This window comes from Peromyscus leucopus, chromosome 1, assembly GCF_004664715.2.
Source record: "Peromyscus leucopus breed LL Stock chromosome 1, UCI_PerLeu_2.1, whole genome shotgun sequence".
In the NCBI taxonomy this organism is placed as follows: Eukaryota; Metazoa; Chordata; class Mammalia; order Rodentia; family Cricetidae; genus Peromyscus; species Peromyscus leucopus.
The window spans coordinates 114,838,866-114,865,519 of NC_051063.1; the positions used below are offsets into that span (position 1 = coordinate 114,838,866).

The following is a 26,654-nucleotide window of genomic DNA, read 5'->3' on the forward strand; positions in this document are numbered from 1 at the left end:
GAAATATCTACATGATTAAGTAGGTGCCCAGCAAAAATCAAATGGTGGTCCTTCTCTACCTCTTCATTTTACAGATAAACAGATGTAAAATTCTGTCCTAAAACTGAGGTGGGAGGAAGCTTCTCATTCAGTCATTACATGCCTAATGATGCGCCCATCAAACCCACAAGGCTCACAAAGCTATTGTCACCTGTCTGTCTAGATTGTACCTGAGGGGGCTGGTGAGATGACCCCTGGTTAAGATTACCGGCTATTCTTCCAGAGGACCCACACAGGGTGGCTCACAACCATTAGTAACTCTGTCTCAATGACCCAACACCCCATCTGACCTCCACCTGCATCAGGCACACATGTGGTGTACAAACATACATGAGCGCGAAACACTCATACACATAAAAAAAAATCTGAAAATGAAAAACTAAAGAAAAAGGTTTTATGTGATACAGGCAAATACTTCAGTCAACTAACAATTTGGTTACCTTTTCCTATATAAAATAATTGCCTTTTGCCTAAGTCTCACAAACTCATGCAGTGGTTCACACTGATCCATAGGCCTTATCAGTTTCCTAGGACCTCAGTTTTCAACAGCTACAAACAACATTTTGACTATAAATCATGATAATTTAGAATCATGTAATTTTGTTCCTTATTTTTATTTATTTATTTTTGGAGACAGGATCTATTATGGCAGCTCTGGTTACAACTCCTTGTGTAGACCAAGCTGGACTCAACTCTGCAATCCACCTGCCTCTGTCACCCTAGTGCCGGGATCAAAGGATGAGCCACCACACCTGGCCGAACCATATAATTTTAAGATTTTTTTTCGGACAGATTTTTCTAATAAATAGCCCTCGGTTGGCTTGGAACTTGCTCCATAGACCAGAATGACCTAGAGATTGAAACGATCAGGTGATACTACTGTTGTTGCCTCTACAATGCTGGGATTACTGGCATACATCATGCATCGCCAGGTATTTTTACTTAAATCTAAATATATAACTTAAAATATAGCTTTCCTTCAGCCAACAGTGGCACCAACCGGTTGAATATAAATGTTGTAATAAATATTCACTCGATAAAATATCTGCCCCAAAATGTAGGCGTGTCTGGAGGCACCGATCTGGTACCGTTTTGAAATCCTCCCCAGGGCTTTGGAGACCGGTGGAAGACTACCTGGTTCAGCAAACAAGAACCGTGAAGAGGAGGGGCCTGGAGGCCGGTTCCCCCAACCCAGCGCGAGAATACGCCTCAGCGCATGCGCACCTCCGGGCGGGCCCCTTCCATCTGCCAGATGGGGGTGGCAGCAGGAAACTACTTATAGACTTTGATGTGCTACCTTCAAAAAGAGAAAACGCTCAGGGTGTGAGGAGTCCCGTGACCGATATTACCACGTCGTCCTCCAAACTCTGCACAGGACCTCTGGCACAGACACCCCAAACAAGAAGCCACTTCTCGTGTCTGCCCCCTCCCTCTGGGACAGTGGTGGTGTGATCCAGGCCACAGACTTTCGCTCGTTTGCAGCGGGTCGGAGATCGAAGGATTGAGCCAATTGCGGACCAAACGTCTTTGCCAGGAAGGGGGTGAGGGAGCAGCCCTTTGAGTTCCGCCTCTTCGCTAGGCGCTGGTGGGGAAGGGGGACGTGGGAAACCCTGCCCTCTGAGCCCGCGGACCCGACGCCTCAGTGCAAAGTGCCGAGGGGACGGCGGGAAAAGCGCCCGTCGGGAGCAGGGGACGGGGAGCAGCCAGGAAGCCGTGCGGGAGGGCGCGCGCGCGCGCGCCCCTTTTTCAGCAGTGTGGCGGGGTCGCACGCACGCCCGCCTCGGCGGCTGGGCGCGATTTGCGACAGTGGGGGGAGCGGCGGAGGTGGCGGTGCCGGCAGCTTTGCGGCAGGCTCCGGCCGGGCTTGCTTGACGGCGGTGTGGCGGAGGCCCCGCCCGAGGCGGCAGGAACCTGGAGGGAGGCGGAGGAATATGTCCGAGAGGGAAGTGTCGACAGCGCCGGCGGGAACAGACATGCCTGCGGCCAAGAAGCAGAAGTTGAGCAGCGACGAGAACAGCAACCCGGACCTCTCCGGAGACGAGAATGTGAGTGCAGCCCTGGCTGTCCCGGGACCGTGGAGTGGAAGTTTCAGGTTCTTTGGAAACTGTGCGCGCGGGGCGGGCGGGCGGCCGTGGGGGGAGGGAAAGGTGTCACCCCGCGCTCAGGAAAACGCGGGCATGCGGGGACATCCAACTTGTCTGAGGGATTCGAGCTGGGGCTGCGGCTGGTAGCAAGCAGAAAGTTGGCGAAGGGGCGGATTAAGGGTCCCAAAGGTGTGCGAGGTCTGCTCCGATCATCCTTGCGTGGGAGAAGGAGTGTTTGTGCCTTTGCGGGGCTTGACGGTGACTGCGAATCTGAGATTGCACTAAGTTTAAAAGGCATGCTCCGGGTAAGAGATTTTGTTTCTCAAGAAAAGTTGGTGGAAGGGGGCTGTCGTTAGGTCCTCCAAAGGGAGCTGAGGGACTGTGTCACTCGCGGAGCTCCACGGAATCAGGATGGAAAGTGTAGATCTTTGGCTTGGGTTTGCGTAACGGGTTATGTATGCTCTTTTCCGTGAAAGTGGGGTGTGCCTTCGTGTCGACTTTACTGTGCGAGGAGCAGAATCGAGAAGATCGTGGGGGGTGGGGTGGGGAACCACCTTTGATTAAGGCAAGGGGGAGGGGACAGTTGAAAGTTTTTACTTAATGTAAAGAGATTGGAAGATTTCAGGCAAGCGTGGTAAAGACCGATGTGTTTGAGCGAGTATGAAGATTAAGTGAAGTCACAGTGCTTAGAGAAATGCTGCCCCGTAAAAAGTACTATACAAGTGTTGTAAAAAAGTACTGTACACGTGTTCTAATAATTAGTTACTTATATTATGATTGCGTAGTGTAGAGTTACGGCTTTGGCCTTTTCGTATGCTTAATTACCCAGAATTGAATGAAAATGTCAAATTTGTGTTTAAAAGGGAGGAAATTGTCGGGGCGGGGGGAATTAAGTAAAAGCTCGTTTTCTTTTTGCAGATTCCTAAGGGAAGTAACGTTTTTTTGATACTTTCCAAAATTATCCATAACGGAATGATTGATAGGAAAGGATTGAATTTTTGGTATGTGTTCCTTTGACACATTACTGAACCCTTTGGGGTCCTCTCAGAAATGTTTTTTTGAAGTCAGAGTCTCCCTATGTAACCTCAAACCTGTTACCTTCTTACCTTAAAACCCTATCAGTACCTAGAATTTGTTCGTGCGCAGAATACTAAAGATATATAGATACGTATATAAAAGTATATAAGATTACAAAGAAGATAAAATATAAACCTTTAAATATATTTAATTTTTTTAAAGGGTTGGAGGCATAAAGCACATTTATGTGCTTTACATTTACTCATTTGTAAAGCACATGCCAGACGTATAGGAGGCCCCAGGTTCTGTTCTCAGCCAAAGGGGTACTTCTTGGTGTTGTATTTTATTTTTTAAATTAAAGTTTTAGTTTTTTGAAATGGAGTCTCACCTTGAACCCTTGCTTGGGCTGGAAGCCCACTTTATCCAGATTGGCTTTGAACTCACAGAGATCCGTTTGCCCCTGCCCACTGAGTGCTGGGATCAAAGGCCTGAGCCACCATAAATGGCGCCCCATTTAGATGGAGTAATGTAAGTTTTTTGGTTTTTGTTTGTTTGTTTCGAGACAGGGTCTCTCTGTGTACTTTTGGTGCCTGTCCTGGATCTTGCTCTGTAGCCCAGGCTGGCCTCGAACTCACAGAGATCCACCTGGCTCTGCCTCCCGAGTGCTGGGACTAAAGGCGAGCGCCACCACCCTCCGGCTATGTAAGTATTTCTTAGCCCAGTAAATAGCAGGATTTTCCGGAACCATTGGTAGAAGTGATAGGCTGATTTTTAAGATCTGCAGCAATTGTAATAGAAGAATGAATTCTTAACCTGAAAATCCAAAATCAGAACTTTTTGCATATAAGAACAATTGGCAGGTGAGGAGAAACAGATAAAAAGTGATTTTTATTTTTTTAAAGATTTTTTTTAAAAATCAGGATCTTGTTATGTCCATGCTGGCTGGGATCCTCCTGCCTTTACCTCCCAATTGCTGGGCAAATAGATAGATACCTAGCTAAAATTGGTTTTGATTTAGGAACTCAATTTTAAACTTTTAACATTTTAAATTCCCATAGAAACTAGTTGTAGATTTACATTAAATTGCAATTCAAATATTTATTAAGCACCTACTTTGTGGGAGTACTTCATTCCTTGGGTGTTTTTGCTTTTTTGAGTCTCACAGGCTAACCTCAAACTCATGGCTATCCTCCTGCCTCAGCATTCCAAGTACTGGGATTATAGGCATTCGACACTATGCCCAGCTTCATTTCTTTTCTCTGGTGTTAGATAATTTATTCTAGAATAGTGTATCTACTTAAGAGGCATTTCATTTTGGACCAGTGTAAACTTTGAAAAACATTAAGAATTAATGTTTTTAAATGAATTAGTGATTTTTTTAAATACCTTTTGACACTTATATTTATAGTTATATTATATTTATATTGACAGTTTATATTTAACCTTTTGTAATATAAAGCCAGCTGTAGTCATCAGTAACTTAGTGACTTTCAAAGGCAGTGCAGACTTTATAGACTTCAGTCCAACAGCTGCTAGACACACTCTGACCGAAGGGTTCCTCTGGAATGATTCAGGGACCACCGCCCCAGGGTGATAGATGGGAATCTTTGTATTCCAGAGGAGACTTAAGTATGGGTTCTGAACTGAAGATGAGTTAGAAGAATTTCCAGTATTTCCTGAAGCCGTATCTGTGTCTGCACAGATTATAGTGTACAGAGTTCAGATGTGTACATACATAGTAGTATTCAAACCACGAGGTCCATTGCATTTACACATAGTATAGACTCTGCAGCACTTCTAAAATTCTGTCATTGTGTTATAAATAAGTAGAATTTGCATGACAGATTTTGTGTTTTCAAAACTACATCTAAAATAGTAAGCATTAACATTCCTGCTCCAAATGGCCACGTGTCTACACTCAGACTTCCTCTTGAGCAGCAGTCAAATAAGTTACGAAGATGTGTACGTAGGTCGATCAGATTTGCTGAATTTATTTGGTTATTTTCTGTGTTAATGAAGTATTGAATCCTAGCAACTCTTTACCAGCAAGAGAACAGTTAGTTTTACTCAACATTTCCTTGTCTAATAGTGGCTTTTCCGCAGAGCTGTGTAAGAGTGAACAATGAATTGTATTAGTGTCACTGGCATAGGCCAGTGTCTTATTTAAAGGCAAAATTACTCTTTCATTATCTTCTTACTAAGAAGTACTACTTTGTTTTTATTTTGACTGCAGTGTAAAATATCCACAAGTGTTCTAATGCATAACTGGATTCTACTTCCTAAAATCCCCAGCCGCAGCCAGGAGTACATGCCCCATTTTTTACACACTTTTAAGTTAGTCGTTATCTTTCTAGTGGTGCAGTCAGTTGCTTTTAAATAACTAAGTTATTCCCGATTTTACTGCTCACAGGATGATGCTGTCAGTATCGAGAGTGGCACAAACACAGAACGCCCTGACACACCTACAAACACACCAAATGCACCCGGGAGGAAGAGCTGGGGAAAGGGAAAATGGAAATCGAAGAAATGCAAATATTCTTTCAAATGTGTGAACAGCCTCAAGGTATGTACAGGAAGCACTAGGCTGCGGACTTCTCTCAGGGACAGATAGGAGGATACCCTTAGGTTTCAAGTTTTCTAAAATTACAGTGTTTCAAAGGTTCATTTGGTTAAGCTGAATATTATAATCCATCATACCTTTAGTCATTTCAGCTTTATTTATTGTTGTGCTTTGCTTTAAATGTATGATACTGACTTGCAGGCTGGTATTGCTTTATCTGTTGGTCCAATATTAAAAAGAGCTGAGTGATCTGTTAACTGGACCCTAGTAAACTTCAACACGCCTTAACTTTTATAGTTTTAAAAACATTTTCAACTTTGGCTTGTAATTGTCATATAGGAAAACTGTGACATTTTAAAAGCTTTTGGGTTTGGGGCCAGCCAGATGGCTCAGTGGGTAAGGGTGTTTGCTGCCAAGCCTGAGAACCTGAGTTTAATCCTTGGAACCCAGATGGTGGAATGGGAGGGCTGACTTCGGAGGTCGTTCTCTGACTGCCATATGTGTGGCAAGCGGGCCTCTAGACACACAAAAATCAGTGTATTCTTACTCGTTTATTTATATTTTATGTGCATTGGTGTTTTGCTTGACTGTAGCTTTCTGTGAGGGAGTCAGTTCCTCTGGAGCTGGAGTTACAGACAGTTGTGATCTGTCGTGTGTCATGCAGGTGTCATATAGGGGAAGCAATCCATGAGAAGGGATGAGAATAGAAATGCAGTGCAGATTGACTTCATTCACCGGGCTGGAGAGATGGCTCAGAGGTTAAGAGCACCGACTGCTCTTCCTCCCAGAGGTCCTGAGTTCAATTTCCAGCACCCACATGGTGGTTCACAACCATCTGTAATGAGATCTGGCTCCCTCGTCTGCATACATAATAAATAAATAAATAAATCTTTTTTTTTTTTTTAAACAAAACAAAACAAAAAACCCAAAAAACAGATTGACTTCACCAACCTAGATCAGACTTTGGGGACTCTAGACCAGGAGGTTTTTTGTAGGTGTGTTTAAACACAATAGAATTTGGAAAAGAGTCTCCAGGCAACAATAATTCCCATAGTCAGTCAACTTCCAGGTGTGAAATAAAGCTTAAGGTGTGACTACATAGAAACTCTTTCACAAAGTACGTGTGACTGTGAGGGTGAGTCCTATAGCTAAAAGGCCTAGGCTCTAGTGTGGTCTCTTGACTGATAACAGAGGTCAGCTGGCCATAAAGTACAGGTGACATTTCCCCTAAGGTAGTTAGTTAATGGTCTAGGGAGGGAAGAATCTGGAATAACCATTCTGGGGAATTTGGGTGAGGTCTGCCTCCACTGATAGCAAAAAGGTCACCAGGAAGGTCACTAGGTCTTCAGCAACCTCCACTCTCAGCTTTCTGGATGGAACTCAGTATTTGATTTTATCTCCTCCACTGAGGAGACACCCCTGTGTGATTAACATTCCTGGTTTTCTTAGTGCTGCTCTGAGTACAAGGCCCCAGGGCACTCTACAGTGTGGGTGCTGGAAATTGAATCCAGGTCCTCTGGAAAAGCAGACAGTGCTCTTAACTGCTGAGCCATCTGTCTTTCTAGCTGCCCCCCCAAAAGCCCACAAAACTTAGAAAACAGGAAATGGACATAGAAAACATTTAAAGTAAATAGAAAGTCCTTACTACACACAGTGGTCTTTTTTTTATATAAATTATTGAAAATGCTACTGAGAACACAATAATTTAACTCCTTGTTTCCCCCTAAATATTGCATATTTAAGTCATTAAACTGGACACAGTGCTCACACCCATCATCACGACATACTGAAGACTGAGCTGTGCCGGGTGGTGGTGGTGGTGGTGGTGATCTATAAAGTGAATTCCAGGATAACCAGGGTTACATAGAAAAGTTCTCAATTTATTCTGATACAGAAAGACAATTGGGTTTAAGAAAACAGGCAGAGACCAGTGTTTCCAGGATACGTATCTGTTTTCTAACATGTGATGTGAATCTTTGTTAGAAAACATTCATAGATTTTTAAGATGTGGATGCTTGTGTTGTGTCTTAATTTTAGTGTCAGAAGTAGCATATGTATGCTGTATGTCTTTGTGTTGTATTGCTGTGAAGAGACATCATGACCATGACACCTGCAAAAAAAAAAAACAACAACAACATTTAATTGGGACTTGCGTACAGTTTCAGAGGTTTAGTCCATTGTCATGGCTGGCCGCATGGTGGCACGCAGGCAGACATGGTACTGGAAAGGCAGCTAGAATTCTACATCTGGATCCACTGGGAGGGGTAGAGGACCCTGGGCCTGGCCTGAGCTTGTGAAACCTCATGGCCTACCCCCTCCTGTGTCACACTGCCTCCAGCCAAGCCCTGCCTCCTAATCCCTTCAAATAATGCAGCTCCCTAGGCATTCAGATAGACAGCCCTATGGGCTCATTCTTATTCAAAGCACCACAGTATCTAAGGGCGGGAGTGGGCTGAATCTGGGGAAGAAAAAGGGAAGTAGGTAAGTTTGCTAATGTTTTCAAAACTGTTAAAATTTTCTTCTTTCATGATTTTCTAGGAAGATCATAACCAACCCTTGTTTGGAGTTCAGTTTAACTGGCACAGCAAGGAAGGGGATCCTCTGGTGTTCGCAACCGTGGGAAGCAACAGAGTGAGTGTTGGGGGCAGCTTGGCAAGGGCGGTTATTTTATTACATCTGTTACACTTAAAGTGTTGAAGTGGAATGATTTTATTATGACTAGAAAGTACATTTTTATATAAACTTGTTACAAAGCAGGCCTTATAGTTTCCTTTAAATATTTTTGAATAGCTGAAAGAATTGACTGTTATTTATCATTCAAACATGAAAGAAACCTGTACTTTTATTTTATTTTTGGTTTTTCGAGACAGAGTTTCTCTGTGTAACAGTCCTGGCCGTCCTGGAACTCGATTTGTAGACCAGGCTGGCCTCTAACTCACAGAGATCCTCCTGCCTCTGCCTCCTGAGTGCTGGGATTAAAGGTGTGTGCCACCACCACCTGGCTCTACTTTTATTTTTAAAGTCTGATTTTATGTGTGTTAGTAGGCTGCCTGCATGGCTATCTGTGCACCACATCATGCAGTGTTCCCGGAGGCCAGAAGAGGGCATTAGATCCTCGGGAACTAGAGTTACAGAGGATTGTTAGCAACCATGTGGATGCTGAGAACAGAGCCTTCTGGAAGAACAAATGCTGTTGTCACTAAGCCATCTCTCCGTTCCCAGAAGCCCGTCATTTTTTTTTTAAAGTGTGATTAATTGTTCTATAACGAAAGCATAAAACTAGTGGATTCAAATAATCATTTTGAAAGTGTTAATTATATGTAAAGTCATTAAAAACTACATATTTATGGGGTATCAAATGGTGTTTCAGTACATGTGTATGTTATGTGGTGTTCTTTAATTATTGTTTCATGATACTAAAGATGTTTTGTTATAAATTTAATGAAAGGAGGATAAGCCATAATTATTTTAAGGTTTTTAACTTTACTCACTTTGAAAAAGTTGTGATTATACGGGTGAAATGTATGTTTAAATGTTTGGAAATAGAAACTACTATTACCAGGCTATTCAATGTAGTCTAGTATTACATAAAAGGTGTGAGGATTTATAATGGCTTAGGCAAGCTTACAGAGCTGCTTACAGCAGTTTCTGTAATGTTTTTAAGTTGTAATTGGGCCTAGAATGTTTTAAGAGCCGGAGACTGTTTATCTGAGGTGACATGCATATTTTTGTTTCTTTAGGTCACCTTATATGAATGCCATTCACAAGGAGAAATCCGGTTATTGCAGTCCTATGTAGATGCCGATGTATCCTTCTCTTACTGTTTTTGCATCTCTTGTTTAAGACGTTTATTTTGATAAGTACACTAAAACTTTTAAAAACAAATTCCTTAAAATTACTGTCCCATCTTTCTTTAGCTAGGAGTGTTGTCCTTGTTACCCAAGGGGATTGTATCTCGTTTACCTGATCTTGAATTTGTCATGAGGTGGATGTGATGGTGGGTGAAGAGGAATGGAGTTGGGAGTATTAGAAATCCATGCTACAAGCTGTTAGCAGGGACCAGCCAAGCCTAGAGTTTGACAATTTCAGGATAGTTTCAATACTTAGCTGGCAGTCATTCTAAATGTTTGATCAACAAAGCTGAGATGGAAAAAATAAGTGTGTGTAATTTAGGAAATTATTGGAGAGTGAGTTATGAAGAAAAGGAAGATCTTAATTTAAAAGCCCAAAGGTTTTTTTTTAAAAAGGAGTTTTAAAAAGCTGAGTGATAAGATGTTTCTTCTAGATCATTTGAAAAAATACAGCAAGTGAAGCAAGGCGGCATTGAATCTGTAGATGACATGGAGATGAGTGAACAGTTACCGTTAGGAAGGTGGAAGAGGAACCATTTATAAGTTCATAACAGTGTCAGGACAGTACATCTGTACAGTACACAGGTCAGTACAGTACACAGGTCAGTAAAGCCAAGCCTGCAGGCTTACCACCTAGCCTTTTTTTTTAGAATTTTTTTTTTTATTTATTATGTACACAGTATTCTGCTTGCATGTACGCCTGCACACTAGAAGAGGGCACCAGATTTCATTACAGATGGTTGTGAGCCACCATGTGGGTGCTGTGAATTGAACTTGGGACCTCTGGAAGAACAGCCAATGCTCTTAACCTCTGAGCCGTCTCTCCAGCCCCCCCCCCAGCTTTGTAAATAAAGTTTTATTGAAGAACAGTCATGCCTGTGTTGAGCTGCTCTTTCTAGCTGTTTTGACAGTACTCCAACAGTAGTTAGTTCTACAGGCAGCCAAAGAGAAGCATAGAGTGAAGTACAAGGAGGGAGCTCATTTGGTATGGATTTTAGACCTAAAAGTGCTACCACTGTATTTATTATTTACTTTTGAGAATGGGGCCTTGCTGAGTAACTCTAGCTAGGCTTTGAGAAAATCCTCCAGCCTCTTGAGTCGTGGGACGCCTGGCTAGCAGTATGCAAATTTTGTAAAAAGAAAAAATGAGCACTTAAGTATCCAAAACCTTAGCAGTTGTTTGGAAGGTTCCATTTATTGTTGCATTAACATGTTTATTTTTCAGAATAAATTATATTTCTTAACTGTAGCATTTCTTAGGCAGATGAAAACTTTTATACTTGTGCATGGACCTATGATAGCAACACCAGCCACCCTCTGCTTGCTGTTGCTGGATCTAGAGGCATAATAAGGATAATTAATCCCATAACAATGCAGTGTATAAAGGTGCGTCTTCTGGTCAAATTGTAGATTTGCTGCTTTTGAATACTCATAGGTTACAATACAACTTCATGGAATAACTTTAAAACTCATGTAGTCAATAACTAAAATAGCTAATTTGGGTTGTGCCTTGCTTATCATTTCCTTTTTTATTGCACTTACTCTCTTTGGGTGTGTGGAGCAGGTGCATATGAGTGTGTGTGTATGTATCAGGTATCAGATCCCTTCTTCCGCCATGTGGGTCCTGAGGATCCAGCTCGGCTTTCAGGCATGCCAGCCAGTACCTTTACATGCTAAGTCATCCTGCTAGTCCCATTGTTTTCTTAGAGTACTCCTTTGAATGTAAGTTAAGGAATACATAGGAAAGTGTCAATACTCACCATTTTTGTTTTAATTTCTTTCCTTCCTTTGCTTTGAATGTCTTTTTTTTTAATTAATTATTTTACATCCCAGCTGAAGCTTCCTCTCCTTCCTCTCCTCAGTCCTGTCTCCTCATCACCACACCCACGCGCCCAATCGCTTTCTCCTCTGTTTCTTTTCAGAAAAGGGCAGGCCTCCCATGGGGATCAACAAAACACGGCATATCAGGTTGCAGTCAGACTAAGCACCTCCCCTTGTATTAAGGCTGGGCAAAGCAACCCAGTGTGAGGAATAGGGTCCCAAAAGCCAGCACAGGAGACAGCCCCTGTTCCCACTGTTAGGAGTCCCACAAGAAGACCAAGCTACCTCAACTGTTACACATAATGCCAAGTGCCTAGGTCAGTTCAATGCAGGCTCCTGGTTGTCTGTTCAGTTTCTGAACTCCTATGAGCCCAGGTTAATTGATTCTGTGGGTTTTCTTATGATTGTTTTGAGCATCTTTAACTGAAGAGTAACAGCTTTTTCCAAGGAATCCAAATGAAAAGTGTGGGTTCCAGGGCACTGTGTAAGAGACAGGAAGGTAAAGCCAAAGAAGCTGATAAGAAGGCAGGCTTTAGATGTTGCTGTTCTTAACCTGAGGCTCATTGGCATTCTGGTGGATATCTTAAACAGTGCTGTTAGCTGAGTAGTGACTAACTGGTCCCATTTTCCTACCTTTAAATTTGTTGGGCGATTTTATTATGTAGCCAAGGTTGAGAAGAACTTGAAGTGAAACTTTGCTTGGGAGGCAGAGGGCAGCTTTGCTGGACATTGAACTTTAGCCTTGAGTATTCTAGGCTTATGGTCTACCACTGAACTGTATCTCCAGCCTTTTGTTTCTCTTAAGGTTTATGAAAGAATTTATTGGCTTTTGAGATATGAAACAATATTTTGAATTTGTTATAGCACTATGTTGGCCATGGAAATGCTATCAATGAACTGAAATTCCACCCACGAGACCCAAATCTTCTCCTGTCAGTAAGTAAAGGTAAGGTTACAGAAACAAATGTTTCCTTAGTTCAGATTGTTTTGGAATAATTGTTTTAAAGAGACAAGGGAAAGTAAAATTTTAAAAAAAGGTTTTAGTAGAAAAAAATAGCCTGTATTAGCATCTCATAAACCAAGACTTAGAGAACAAACCTCACTTCCTATATTGTGATAGTTCTAGAACTTCATCCTCACATGAACAATTATATTGCTTTATCGGTATTGAGTGATATATCAAATATGACATATATTTGTTTTTCAAGACAGGATTTTTTGTGCAGCCCTGGCTGTCCTGGAGCTCACTCTGTAGACCAGGCTGGCCTTGAACTCTGAGATACACCTGCCTCTCCCAACTGAGAGCTGAGATTAAAGGTGTGCAGCTGCCGCCACCCAGCCTCAATAATGCTGTAAGAAATGCTGCATGTTAAATGAAAAGGGCTGATGAGGTGGCTTGACCATCCTTGGAATCCTGTGAAGGTGGAAGGGGAACTAACTACATCACAGAGTTGCCCTCTGACCTACACACACACACACACACACACACACACACACACACACTAATAATAATAAAGGAAGCACTGCAGTGAAGAGCCATGCTTTATTTTTTTATTTTAAAAATATTTTATTTTTGAATCCCTATAAAATTTCTTCAAACTCTGCCTGCCTTGTTTTTTGGTTGAGACAGTTTCTTAGTCTATATCTCAGAGTGATACAAAGCCACAGAGAACTTTGAATCCCAGCCTTCTCAGTCAGAGGTTACAGGTATAAGCCACTGCATCTGGTTATAATTCCTTGAATGGCTAAGGTCTCTGGCGTGAACTCTTGGAAGTACTTCCTGGCTTAAAAGCATTGCATTGCTCCTTGTGCCTGCACTGCCTATAAATGTGTAGATGTGTATGTTTGCATGTGGGTTTGTGCATATGAGTGCAGAAGTGGGAGACATTGGATCCCCTGGAGCTGGAGTTGGAGATCATTGTGAGCTGCTGTGGATTCTGGGGACTGAACTAGGATCCCCTGGTAGAGTAGCAGCTGCACTTAATTGCTAAGCCATCTCTTCTCTCTCCACTGTTTGTTTATTTTTGGTTGTTTTTTTTTTTTTTTTTTTTTTTGAGACAGGGTTTCTCTGTGTTGCCCTGGCTGTTCTGGAACTAACTCTGTAGACCAGGCTGTTCTTGAACTTAAGAGATCTTCCTGCCTCTGTTTCCCTGGAGTGCGGGGATTAAAGGCTTGTACCACCACCACTGTTTGAGACAGGATCGATCTCTCTCTCTATCCCTCCCACACCCCCACCCCAGATTGGCCTTGAACTCAGGGCAGTTCTATGGCTTCACATCCCCTTTACCCCCAAGTGCTGAGTATAGGTGTAAGGGGACGAGGATTTTTTTGCCTTTTTATTTCAGGCTGGTGCTTGAACCCCTGGCCTTGGGTGTGTTAGGTATGCCCTGAGCAACATCCTCGTGTCTGCTATAATTTTCATTTTGTTTGTTTTTGAGGCAGTGCCACTGTGTAGCCCCGTGTGGCTTGGAACTTACTTAACCTCACCATTTCTCTAGTTAATTCCACATGTGGCATATTTTAAGTTGTTATATCATGGATGATAGTCTTTATTGTGCATAATCTAAGTTTTTGTAACTTTTACGTATTAATGCAGTACTAAAAGTTTGCAGTAGATGAGTGATAAAAGTTGATCTTTATTTTCTGTGTTTATAATAGATCATGCTTTACGATTATGGAATATCCAAACGGACACGCTTGTGGCAATATTTGGCGGTGTGGAAGGACACAGAGATGAAGTTCTGAGTGCTGTAAGTTGAACTTGGGGTCATGACTTTGGGTTTATATAGTGTGACTATCTCCACTGAGCTTTCCCTTCATGGATGCGTGGTTGTGTCTGCTTCATGCAGCCTGCCAGGCAGTTGTCTCATCTGTTTGACATAAAGACTTTGACACTGCACATAACAGGGTAGAGCAAGTTGAGCCATTGTGAGTTTCGGTTTTATAAAAATGGCTCAGATTTTGTGGTACCATGATCATTCCTTTTTGTGGGGTGGTTGGTGTGGTTTCAGAGATAGGGTTTACCATGTAACTTAGGCTGATGTTGAAGTCTCTATTCTTCTGTCTCAGCCTCCTGAGTGCTGGGATTACAGACGTGTTCCACCAGACCCAACTTTTTTCCATTTAATCTAAAATCACCAAGTTAATTTTACCTTGTTGTCTGTGTTACTAAAAAACAAAAGTTTAACTATCCATAAGAAATATTTTGTTTGGAGTTGAAATAAGTGATTCACTTTTAGGAAGTCTTTCTTGTTGTGTGCTTACACTTGCATTTTAGAGTGCCTCTTTCCTGGGTAGCATGCAAGACCAATAGTTGTCGTTTTTTTTTTTTAAAAAATTGTTGCTTTGTGTTTTGTAAGCAAGGTTTTACTATAACACCGGCTGGCCCTGAACTTTCTGTGTAGACCAGATAGGTATCTGACTCATAGGTAGCCTGCCTCTGCTTCCTGAGTGAGAGTAAAGGCTGTGTCACCCAGGCCTGGCCTGTTTGTTTGTTTGTTTTTTGAGACAGGGTTTCTCTGTCCTGGCTGTCCTGGAACTCACTTTATAGACCAGGCTGGCCTCAATTCACAGATCCGCCTGCCTCTGCCTTCCAAGTGCTGGGATTAAAGGCATGTGCCACCACTGCCCAGCTTAAATGTTTCTTTATTGTGTGTGTGTGTGTGTGTGTGTATACATGAGTAGGTGTGTCTTAGTTAGGGTTTATGTTACTGCATTGAAAACATGGCCAAAAAGCAAGTTGGCAAGGAAAGGGTTTATTTGGCTTACACTTCCATATCGCTGTTCATCACTGAAGGAAGTCAGGACAGGACTCAAGCAGAGCAGGATCCTGAAGGCAGGAGCTGATGTAGGCCATGGAGGGATGCTGCCTACTGACTTTCCATGGCTTGCTGGGCCTGCTTTCTTATAGAACCCAGGACCAGCAGCCTGGGGATGGAACCACTCACAATGGGTTGCCTTACCCACCCACACCCACCCCACCACTAACTAATAAAGAAAATGCCTTACAGCCTGATTTTTTTGTTTGGTTTTGGTTTTGTTTTTTTTCAAGACAGGCTTTCTATGTGTAGTTTTGGTTCCTGTCCTGGATCTTACTCCTGTAGACCAGGCTGGCCTTGAATTCACAGAGATCCACCTGGCTCTGCCTCCCAAGTGCTGGAATTAAAGATGTGCGTCCCCACCACCCGGCTTACAGCCTGATTTTTATGGAGGCATTTTTCTAAATTAAGGTTCCTTCCTTTCAGATAACTAGTTTGTGTGTCAAGTTGACATAAGACTAGCCAGTACAAAGTGGAGGTACAAAGCCACAACAACTTTCCCGTGTAGCGAGGAGTCTCTTCTCTGTTTCTGCCATGTGGTTCTAGGGACCAAACTCTGATCTTTAGGCTTGGTAACTCTCTTTGGCAGCAGATATCTCACTGTCCTGATTGTTTAAAGACAAGCATGTACTATCTTTGTGCTGATACACTAATCAGTGACTGTCAACTTCAGTAAGTGTTCAAGTTTTTAACATTGTAGCTTTTACATATTAACTCACTTGATTTTTTTTTAAGCCTTCTCTTCAATTTTTTTTTTTCTAATTTAACTACTTAGTGATGAATCATTTTGGGTTGGAGAGATGGCTCTGTGGTGAAGAGTACTTCATTGCTCTTCTAGAAGTCATGTGTTCAATTTCTAGCAACCACATGGTGGCTCACAACCATCTATAATGAGATCTGGTGCCCTCTTCTGGCGTGTAGGCATACATGCAGACAGGACACTGACTACATAATAAATAAATACATAAATCTTAAAAAAAAAAAAAAAAAAGACAACAAATCACTTTGAAGCATGTATAGAGGTGCCAAAATACTGCTTTAATCAGGCTTATCTACCTTTGAGGATTCCCGACTACCTAATGACACCTTGTCAACTTGGATTTTTCTAGAAGTTGTAGTGTTATTGTATATCAGGCTTTATGTGGGAGTCAAGTCAAATGAACTGTCCTTTATTAAAAAGTCTGACATAGAGGAACTGGACCCTCTGTACCTCTGGTTCCAGGGGATCTGATACTCTCTTCTCTCCTCCATAGGCACTGCACACATGAGTGTGCAAACATATGCAGAACTCCAGTAAACATAAAAATAAATGAATCTAAAGATATGTGCCACCCCTCCTGGCTTTCCTTTAGATTCTTAATTGCAATTAGACAAGAAAAGTAGTATAACTGTTCAGGGTTTTTTTTGTGTATGTCAGAATGATTATTTTCAGCATTTGATTTACTTTTAAAATCAAGGGAGATATTTAAATATAGTTGAATAGATGAGTGTAAATTCAAGTAACTTAATTTTTGCCTTCCATTTTACACTCTAGTAGTGGTGACGAAGTAATTAAAACTTTAAATGGAAAATACTAGTGTGACTTAGGATGTGTTGAGGTGAAGCCCAGAATGTAGCATTGTAGTTTGAAATACAGTGCTCACTGTATTGTGCACCAGGTGAAAACTGAGAAAGAGCATTTGAGACTGTAATTTACTTATTTGCACTGTTGTGTTTTATTCCTAGGATTATGATCTTTTGGGTGAAAAAATAATGTCCTGTGGTATGGATCACTCTCTTAAACTCTGGAGAATCAACTCAAAGAGAATGATGAATGCGATTAAGGAATCTTATGATTATAACCCAAATAAAACCAACAGGTGACGGCTCCGATGCTTTACTGTTGAGTAGCTGTGTTTCCCTTTCCCTCAAGTTTTGAGAAATAATCCCCAATGCTGCCTTAGCCCTTCTTTAATATCTTACAACCTGCAGGTATTGTTTTCCTACCATCAGATTCACCTTTTCCAAAGGAATCCCTTATTTAACATTTTTTCAGTTTTATTTGAATTGTTTTTGTCTCATTTAATGACACATTTCACTTATTTTGATTTATGTATGCATGTTCTTGACTCAGTAAGTTATAAAAGTTTTAAATCACCTGAACCTATTGTGGGCTAGAGAAGGGAAAAGACATAATAATAAGTTCTGATTCAATATAGTAAACTAAGGTTTCAAATTGGTTTTCTAGCTATAGTTCATGATAATACAATACTTCCCTGCTGGGCATAGCAGTAAACACTTTTAGTCCCAGCACTGAGGAGGCAGAGCCAAGGGGAGGGCGTTTATGTCATTTGGAATATAGTAAGCCAGCCTGGCCTACAGAGCAAGTTTTATGCCAGTTAGGACTACATACATAGTGAGACCCAGCTGATTTATAGATTGATTGATTGACAGATAGATAGCTAGATAGTGATATTTTTCTGTAAACAATGCTTCCTTCATTAAATAGAGAAAATTCAAATTGTGGAGTATTGTTCCATCATACCATGGGGTGGAGATTCCTATTTTTTGAGATGTTACAGTTGTTCCTCTTTTGAAGTGCTTCAGGTCTTGGTGTAACTGCCTTTTTAGTATTTATGGGTTGTCAGTATTACTTCACTATAAACACATTTACATGTATTATTTCACTTTGAGCACCATATATTTAAATTGTTAACTTTGTATTTTTATTTTAGCAAAGAGTTTTTAAGTCTGATTATTAATAGGTTATTAATTTTGCAAGCTTTAGTAAGCATTGGAGTGCACTTACCATACCTCATTGGCTTTTAAGAATTAGTACTATTTTTAGGGTTTCTACCTTTCAGTGTCAGGTGCAATGTTAACTTTATGTTTTGAAATGATTGTTAGATCTCTGGAATAAGTATAAACTATATTTCACAAAGTGTCCTTGGTCTTTTTGAAAGGCTTTACTAGTAAGATAATATACATTTGGCTAAAAAGCAGCTGAAGCTGTAACAGTCAAGAATTCCTGTCATGGTGGCTTGGTGGGACGGTAAGAGCATCTGCTGTAAAAGCACGGCTCGGCTCTGACTCCTGTGATCTCAGGGCTGGGGAACGGAGCCTGCCAGCCATGCAGCCTAGGAACCCACTAACTTCAGGCTCAGTGAACAACCGACCTTGTTTCCTAACAGGAGACCCTAGACTTTGAAAGGAGTGTGAGATGATGAGTCTAATCTGCTGTTTTTACAAATGAGGGAAAGGAGGACATGATTGCCTTGGGCAATTAATTGATCCACAATCAGTTATATAATTAGTAAAAAGTGAATCACAGCTAGGCAGTGGTGGCTCAGGCCTTTAATCCCAGCACCCAGGAGGCAGAGGCAGGCGGATCTCTGAGTTCCAGTAAGAGAAAGAGAAACTCTGTCTGGAAGAGCAAACAAAAGTGAATCACAGAGGTGGGGTATGGCTCTGGTTGAACACTTGTCCAGCAAGGATGATGCTCTTTGAGTTCTGGCCCCCAAAAAATGAAGGAAAGAAAAGCAGACAAACACCATGGAAGCACTTACTAGATTAGGAATGTTAGGTGTGCTTTTAATTCACCACCTCCAGAATATCTTGTTCATTGTTTTTTCACAAATATATTTTAGCAAAACTGGAGGTCAGAGGACAACTGTCGAGGCCACTTGTCATCTTTCCCTTTTATGTGGGTTTCATACATTGAACTCAGGCCAGGCTTGTGTAGCAAGTGCTTTTACCATCCCTTCTGTCCCAAATTTAAAATCCTAAATTTAAAAAGAAAAGTGAAACATTGTATCAGAAAGCTGATAATGAAAGAAAAGAAAAATGAAAAATGGATACTTTATCTCTAAAAAAACAGGTTAACCGATATGTTTTATCTAGGAACATAGAGAAATTAATAATCATATTGTGGAGTTTTAAATACTGAACTGGAAAATGAAGCTCAGTAGGCCGAGTGCTTGCCTGATTGGCGTGAAGCCCTGGGTTTGCTCCTGAGCACTACACAGTGTATAAATCCCAAACTGAAAAAACAATGTGAACCTACCACACTTGGTTTCTTTTAACTTTTACATTTCCATTCTTCCTTCAGGCCATTTATTTCCCAGAAAATCCACTTTCCTGACTTTTCTACCAGAGACATACATAGGAATTATGTTGATTGTGTACGATGGTTAGGCGATTTGATACTTTCCAAGGTATGGAAAACTAGAGTTAAACTGTACTTGGCATTGTGTGTCTGTCTGTCTGTCTGCTTTGCAGGAAATGGCTAATTACAAAATTTATTAAAATCAGTAGCAGGTAGAAACTGTTTACAGTCTTATATTTTGATAAATTTGCAGACTTATTTAAGGAAAAAGAAGTTCACTAGATTGTAGTTTATGCTCTAGTAAGAAGAGAAGTGAGTTTGGAAGGTGTGACTGACTCTCTTGGTCAGTGATGTGAAAATAATAATCAAAGCCAATAGGAATGTTTTGTGTTTATCTCAGTCAGTCATTGTTTGTAAGAACAGGGCTAGAGGTCATTGGCTTACAGGCTGCAGTTTGCTCGCCCTGCTTAATCTTATTTATAGATATACAGCCCTTTGTATCCATGGATTCCACATCTTTTAAATTAATCTATGATTGATCAAAAGTATTGGAACAAAAGAATTGCATCTGTGCTGAACATGTACAAAGCTTTTCTTGTCATTCACTAACACAGTACAACTAAAATATACAAATTGCACTGTATTGGGTTTCATAAATACAGTCATGATTGAAATTATGTGGGAGTATGTATACATATGACACCATTTCATGTACTTGAGCCTGTAGACTTTGGTGTTTGGAGCCAGTCCTCCCAGGGAATTGAGGGGTGACTGTAACTGAAAGTTTCCCTGTGTCCACCCAGCTCCTGCAGCCACTCAGATCCTAGTAAATACACAGAGACTTAACATTACTTATAAACTGTATGGCTGTGTCAGGCTTCTTACTATCTAGTTCTTATATCTTAAACCGTTTTTAGTAATCTATAAGTTGCCACGTGGCTTGTGGCTTACTGGTACTTGTACATCTTGCTTTCTCTGTTTCTGGCTGGCCTGACTCAGCCTTCCTGTTCCCAGCATTCTCCTCTCTCTTTGTCCGTCTATACTTCCTGCCTGGCTACTGGCCAATTAGCACTTTATTTATTAACTAATTAGAGCAACACATTCATAGCATACAGAGTGATACTCACAGCAGGTGACTGTGTCTTGTTTAGTTTTGGTTTTTTCCATCTAAAGGGGTGATTCATGCAGGCTTGTCGGAGTTGAAGAGATTCCTGCATGGCTTCTTGAAGTGAATGTCAGGGCCTTTCACTTTTCCTTAGGCAGAATCTAGTGTGAATTTTTTTTTTTTTTTTTTTTTTTTTCATTCCTTTTTGGGTTTAGATTCATGGCTTCATGTTCCCCTCCTTAAACTCTTGATCTTGGAATAGGCTACAGGAACTTTTGAAGGTAGTTCAGAGAGGTTCAGTATGACCATTCTCCACTTTGTCTCAGTAGTTACTATTATTATTACATATATTGTTTATTTTATGTGTATGAGTTTTTTGACTGCATGTATGTCTGTGTACCTTGTGTGTATCTGGTTCCCTCAGGCCTGAAGAGGGCATTTGGATCACCTGGAACTGGAGTTATAAATCAGTAGTTATATGTTACACTGTTGTGCTCTTGAAAACCTAGAAAAAGGAACATCTGTATGCTGTGAATGCTGTGTGTTTAGTTCCTTATCCTTTTGTCAAATGAATTTTGTCATTTCAAGAATGCTATAATTGTTTACTCAATAGGATTCATTGGAGATCCATCCAAATTGTTGCTTGTAAAGTAGTTCTTATTTTCCATTGCTAAATCATATTGCATGGTATCAACTGTACCATCCCAATTAATTAATTAATTAATTGATTGATTTTTGATGTAGAGGCTAGTGAAGCCTTGGCTAACCTGGAACTTGCTATGTAGACCAGGCTGGCCTCAAACTCTCCCTGCTTCTGCCTCCCAAGTGCTGGGATTAAAGGTGTGTACCACCACACCTAAGCTTCATCACACACAGTTAATTTAACCCCAAGCTGCATCCCCAACCCTTTATTTATTTGGACCTTATCTCTTTAAATTCTTTCTGCCACTTTATATTGTTTGTTAGCCCAAAGAACTGAACATTAAAACAGTATTTCCTGGTCTTTATCCTATCTGTTTCTTGAGTTCGCCCCTGTACTTCCTGTAGGTTATTTGAACCTTTTGCTTCATTTTGTTTGGGGCTGGTTTCTTCTTCCTCCTCCTTCTGTCTTGTTTTTGTTTGGGGCTTTCTTCTCTTCATTTCTTTTCTCTCCTCCTCTTCTAATTCTTCTCCTTGTTTATTGAGACAGGGTGTCTCACTATGAACCCAAGCCAGCCTTGAACATGCTATGTAGCCCAGGCTAACCTGAAACTTGGAAGTCTCCTGCCTCAGTCTCCCAAGTACTGGGATTATAGACATGAGCTCCATGTCTGTAATGTAACATTTTTTAGAATCCCCTTTTTATTTATGTGTAGCTTTTTTAATTTTTATTCATGTGTGTGTTTGTATGTCTGCTGCTGCAGTGTGTGGAGGTCAGAAGACAACTTTCAGGGATCTGTTCTCTCCTTGCATGGAATCTGGGCATTGTACTGGGTTGTGAGGCTAGTGCATTGAGGACTTGTACCTGCAGAGCCATGTTGCTGTCCCATATATGGCACTATTATGTAATTATGTGTATTTCTTTGTGTAGCAGTTTTGGAGGTTGCTTCAGATGTATTATTTCATGTATGTAACTTCAGTCTACCATATCTTGGCATATTAGCAATCAGAGGAAGTGTAGAGCCCTTTATGTCCATCAGTTCATCCCCAGGTTACAATCTAATGGAATTATCTTAACTATTTCATTAATATTTGAGAGCCACATTGAGTAGTGTAATTTTTGCAGTAAAATATAATTTAGAAATCTCAGGAAACAGAGAGTTGTATTTACCGCTTTTGTCTTTTTCCTTTGCTTAGCTTTAGGGTGCCATCTTAAGTCATTTCCTTTCTGTTGGGAAGCTTCCTGCATTCATTGAGGTCTGTTCTTGAAAGATTCATATTCCTCTTCTCTCCTGAAGATTGTATTTACTAAATACACGTTTCTGGCTTCATGGGTACCCCCCCCCCCCCGCCTCCCCCCAATGCTTGGAAAATATTTGCTCCTTCTCTGGCCCCAGTGGCTTCTGATGTGAAATTCTGTCATAAAACTTTTTTCCCCGTGTATAACTGTAGCAATGTCTTCTGTCCTAACTGCTTTCAGAGTTTTTCCTTTTCCTTTAGTTTTTGGACTGAATAGGACTATATTTTAGTTTCAAGTTTGAGTATGATTTGGCTAGGTGGGCATTACTTTGATTTACCTTATTTGTAGCTCATTGATTTTTGAATCTGTAGTAGATTTATATATTAGAGAAATATTTTGTCTCATACTTGAACTACATCACTGATGATCCAGATTTTTTTCAGCCCCAATTTTCTCTCATTTTGAGACACTCTAGTGAAATACTAGATATTTTTACACACAGTGCTGGCCTTCTGTTGTCCATACTCGAGCACTGAGATTTTTGTTAGATTTGTTGTTGTTTGGCTCCTGTCCGCCTTCTCCATCTGTCCCTTTTTGTTCAGATTAAATACTGTTCTATTGGGTTGTCCTTAACTGAGCCCATCAATTAAGTTTTAATTTTAGTTATAGCATTACTTAATAGTTGATGGGACAGAACAGCTGGCGAAAGCTGTTGAAGGAAGGAAAGAGTGTTTTGTCATTCAGCTTGCATTTGTTTGTGGTGCTAGAGATCAAACCCAGGAACTCACTCCTGCTAGGCAAGCACTCCGTCACTGAGCTGGCCCTTGGGTCTTCTTGAGATCCTCTTGTTAGCAGGCTTTCTTTATTATCTTCTCAGCTGTGGGAGGGAGCATTGTAGCTCTGCCTTGCAGTTGCCAGGTGAAGGAAGTTCAGGCTTCCCACTAGGCCTCAGCTGACACCACCTTAAAGGAGGTGAGAGGGATACCTTTTCACTGCTTACTTAGTGGCCTCTACTTACTGGCTCTATGGATAGTCTGTTGTACTCTTCCAGTGGGCGGTTGTGTGATGTCCTGGCTGCCAGTCCTTCTCTGATACTAGCCAGGCCAGAGAGAGCTAGCACATTACTACAAAGAGTAAGGAGAGCCAGGGATGTACTTTGTTAAGATCTAAGGAATGGTTTCTTAAAAGCAGGTTTAAATGGAAGTGGTTTGTTTGGTGGGAGTAGAGCATTTTTTGTTTTTATTTTTGTTCTATTAGATTGCTGCTGTCAGTTCTCTGTCTTGGAACAGCAGACTTTTGTAGGGCCTTTCTGTTGGTCTTAGGGTTTTTATTGCTGTGAAAAGACACCATGATCACGGCAACTCTTATAAGGAAAACATTTAATTGGGGTGGCTTGCTTACAGTTTCAGAGATTCAGTTTATTGTCATCATGACAAGGAGCTTGGTGGCATGCAGACAGATGTGGGGCTGTAGTAGCTGAGAGACATACATCTTGCAGGCAACAGGAAGTCATCTGACTGTCATACTGAGGGAACCTTGAGCAAAAGAGACCTCAACAGCCCACCCGCATTGTGACACACTTCCTCCAACAAGGCCACACCTCCTAGTCTTGCCACTCCCTTTGGGAGCCATTTTCTTTCAAACCACCACACTCTCAGCATTTCTCAGTCATTGCTTTCTCAGTGTCTAGTCTAGGGTAGCAAAAGAAGCCCCAGGAGACTGTGAGAGAGTCTGACTTAAGAGTTTGAGCCAAGATGAGTCTTTAGAGAAAACTCCAACTATAAGTTAAGGGCAACATTGGGCTAGTGCTACTATGCACTTAGTAACTTGTGTAGATATCACTTAGCTTGAGAATTTCCAAGTTTGAAGATGGTAGAGAAGAAAAACTGCTCTTCTTATAATCTTTCTCTGGACCTGTGGTTAAACTGTTTAAATGTGGATACCTCAGTGGGTTGCCATCTGTGACTGAATAGGCTGCCTGAAAACCTCTAGAGGGCAGGGTTGTTAATTAGGTACTGTTGAGGTGGGCCAGGCTTGGAGGAGAGGTTGTTGATATTTAACAGCATCTCTGGCTTTTATCAACTAGAGGCTGGACACACTGCCAAAAATTCGGTAGTGTTCACCACTGGCTGAGACAATGATTGGAATAATGGCCAAAGGGAGATTATTTTAAGTACAAGTGTCAAAGACACAGTGTTACAGGAATGTATAATTTCATAGTCTGTTTGATCCTATCCCCACATCCGTGTCTTGAGCTACCTTTCAGTGGTCTTTCAGTGAATTAATCAATTTTCTATGATGTCTTCTAAGCATCTACCATGTGGTGCCCACACTGTGGATGAAGCCTTAGTAGATAACAAGGTACAGGAAGCCACTCCTAATTACATGTGGATTGGGAAAACAGTGGCCAGATTTGAAAAGCCTTCTATTGCAATACTAAATTTTTCTAATTATCTATAGTACTCCTCAAGTCTCTGGGTGCCAGCCTGTCTGGAGCTGAACTTAATTTGTTCTGGAAGAGAAACTATTTCAAATAGCACGATTCTTTTGTATTGTTTAATTCTTTTGCTAGTCAGATTTCTTGTCCTCAGGTGTAAACCTTGACCTGGTGATAAACAATCAGTTTATAGTCCTGGAAAGCAGGTTCTTTGAGCTATTCTAAAATGGTAAACAGTTTGATTTTTATTTTTGAAATTCAGTTCTAATACATGTCTCTTATTTCTCTCTCTTTTAGTCTTGTGAAAATGCCATTGTATGCTGGAAACCTGGCAAAATGGAGGATGATATAGATAAAATTAAACCTAGTGAGTCTAATGTGACTATTCTTGGGCGATTTGATTACAGCCAATGTGACATTTGGTACATGAGGTTTTCTATGGATTTCTGGCAAAAGGTAGCACATACTTTTACATTTGGAATTGTCTTCTGAAACACCGTGTAGTTCTAGCCTTTCCTGTTCTGTCCATGCTCCTTGTCCTCGAACATTGGTTGTCTTGGTCCTGTGTTGATTACTTTGGCTACCTCCTGGGCGCTGCATATTATCTACAGTGTTATAAAAGAAATGGACAGTTAGGGGTTGGTAATGTTACATTCCTAATGCCTGTTCCTAAGATACAGTATTTTAATGTGTTTATCATCTTACCTAGCTTTTTTTTCTAGAAAAACCAACATAGAAGGTAAAATAACTATTATCCAAGTCATTAAATTCTGCTGCAATTTTGTCAGACATTTTTTTTTTTTTTTTTTTTGGTTTTTCGAGACAGGGTTTCTCTGTGTAGCTTTGCGCCTTTCCTGGAACTCACTTGGTAGCCCAGGCTGGCCTCAAACTCACAAAGATCCGCCTGGCTCTGCCTCCCAAGTGCTGGGATTAAAGGCGTGCGCCACCACCGCCCGGCCCTTTGTCAGACATTTAACTGACTATTTCTCTAACAAAGCTTTGAAGAGCATCCCACTCTTGCTGTCTAAAGTAGAGAAAAAGTACTGTAACGCCGTCTATGAAATGTCGCAGAGCCTTATTTTCTCAAGATGCCAAGAAAATATTGTTCTTTCTTATTCCTACTTACAAATCAGTAACAAGATGCAAGGATTAGTCAAGAGGGCCATCAAGGCTGGAGCTGAGGCTTCTCTAAGCAGGGAAGCTGTTTTAGGATTACTTGAATACCTTAGTGCGTGGTGTTGTGTTAATTTTATGCTTTCCACTGTGTTTACACAGATGCTTGCATTGGGCAATCAGGTTGGCAAACTTTATGTTTGGGATTTAGAAGTAGAAGATCCTCATAAAGCCAAGTAAGTACAGAATTTTCTGAAGCGTTCTAAATTATAGCCCTTATGTCATCCTTAAATCATTACTTTTTGTGTTGCTGTAGATTGAGTATTTTTTGATATTTCAGTTAACTGGTATTTATACTGTGGTGACAAGAAAAAATATACCAAACTTGGTGAAATTTGAGAATGAGTTCTTCATGAAGATAGCTTTAAACTGCACATTTTCTCAGTTCACCTTTAAGGTAAACACTGTTGTGTGTGCGCTATTTAACCTCTTATCATGTTTTTCCCTAGGTGTACAACACTGACTCATCATAAATGTGGTGCTGCTATTCGACAAACCAGTTTTAGCAGGGATAGCAGCATCCTCATAGCTGTCTGTGATGACGCCAGCATTTGGCGTTGGGATCGACTTCGATAAACTATTTTTTTCTAGTAAAAATTAGAATATGTTGTCTTTGTAAAATAGAATTAATGTATCTTGCTAGTAAGGGCACATAGAGCATTTAGACTTGTGTTTCAGCATTCAATCAGGCTGAGCTGAATGTAGTGATGTTTACATTGTTTACATTCTTTGTACTGTCTTCCTGCTCAGACTTTACTGCTTTTAATAAAAATTTATTTTTGTAAA

General features: G+C 40.9%; 1 protein-coding gene across 3 annotated transcripts; it reads left to right on the top strand.

Moving 5' to 3' along the window:
- The first annotated feature begins 1,301 nt into the window (after positions 1-1,301).
- Positions 1,302-26,654, top strand: Eed (embryonic ectoderm development). 3 transcript variants are annotated; one of them, XM_028873420.2, is made up of 12 exons: positions 1,302-2,084; positions 5,551-5,703; positions 8,239-8,331; positions 9,441-9,506; positions 10,812-10,937; positions 12,237-12,318; positions 14,031-14,122; positions 16,916-17,049; positions 19,278-19,383; positions 24,993-25,151; positions 25,971-26,044; positions 26,318-26,654. In XM_028873420.2, the coding sequence occupies exons 1-12, from the start codon at positions 1,971-1,973 to the stop codon at positions 26,442-26,444; spliced, it is 1,326 nt and encodes a 441-aa protein (XP_028729253.1). In that variant the 5' UTR covers positions 1,302-1,970; the 3' UTR covers positions 26,445-26,654. The 3 variants fall into 3 exon arrangements, 2 of the variants coding, with proteins under 2 accessions (XP_028729253.1, XP_037053480.1); XM_037197585.1 differs by having other exon boundaries at positions 1,875-2,084; positions 24,993-25,062; positions 26,318-26,409; XR_003734936.2 differs by lacking the exons at positions 25,971-26,044; positions 26,318-26,654 and adding an exon at positions 25,666-25,964 and having other exon boundaries at positions 1,875-2,084; positions 24,993-25,485.

What these genes read in the sequence shown, in the direction of transcription:
- Eed (XM_028873420.2), top strand. Translation starts at nt 1,971, where the DNA reads ATGTCCGAGAGGGAAGTGTCGACAGCGCCGGCGGGAACAGACATGCCT. An exon ending in TAACAATGCAGTGTATAAAG is followed by an intron (nt 10,938 to 12,236) that starts GTGCGTCTTCTG and finishes AATTTGTTATAG; the next exon opens with CACTATGTTGGCCATGGAAA. An exon ending in TCTCCTGTCAGTAAGTAAAG is followed by an intron (nt 12,319 to 14,030) that starts GTAAGGTTACAG and finishes TGTTTATAATAG; the next exon opens with ATCATGCTTTACGATTATGG.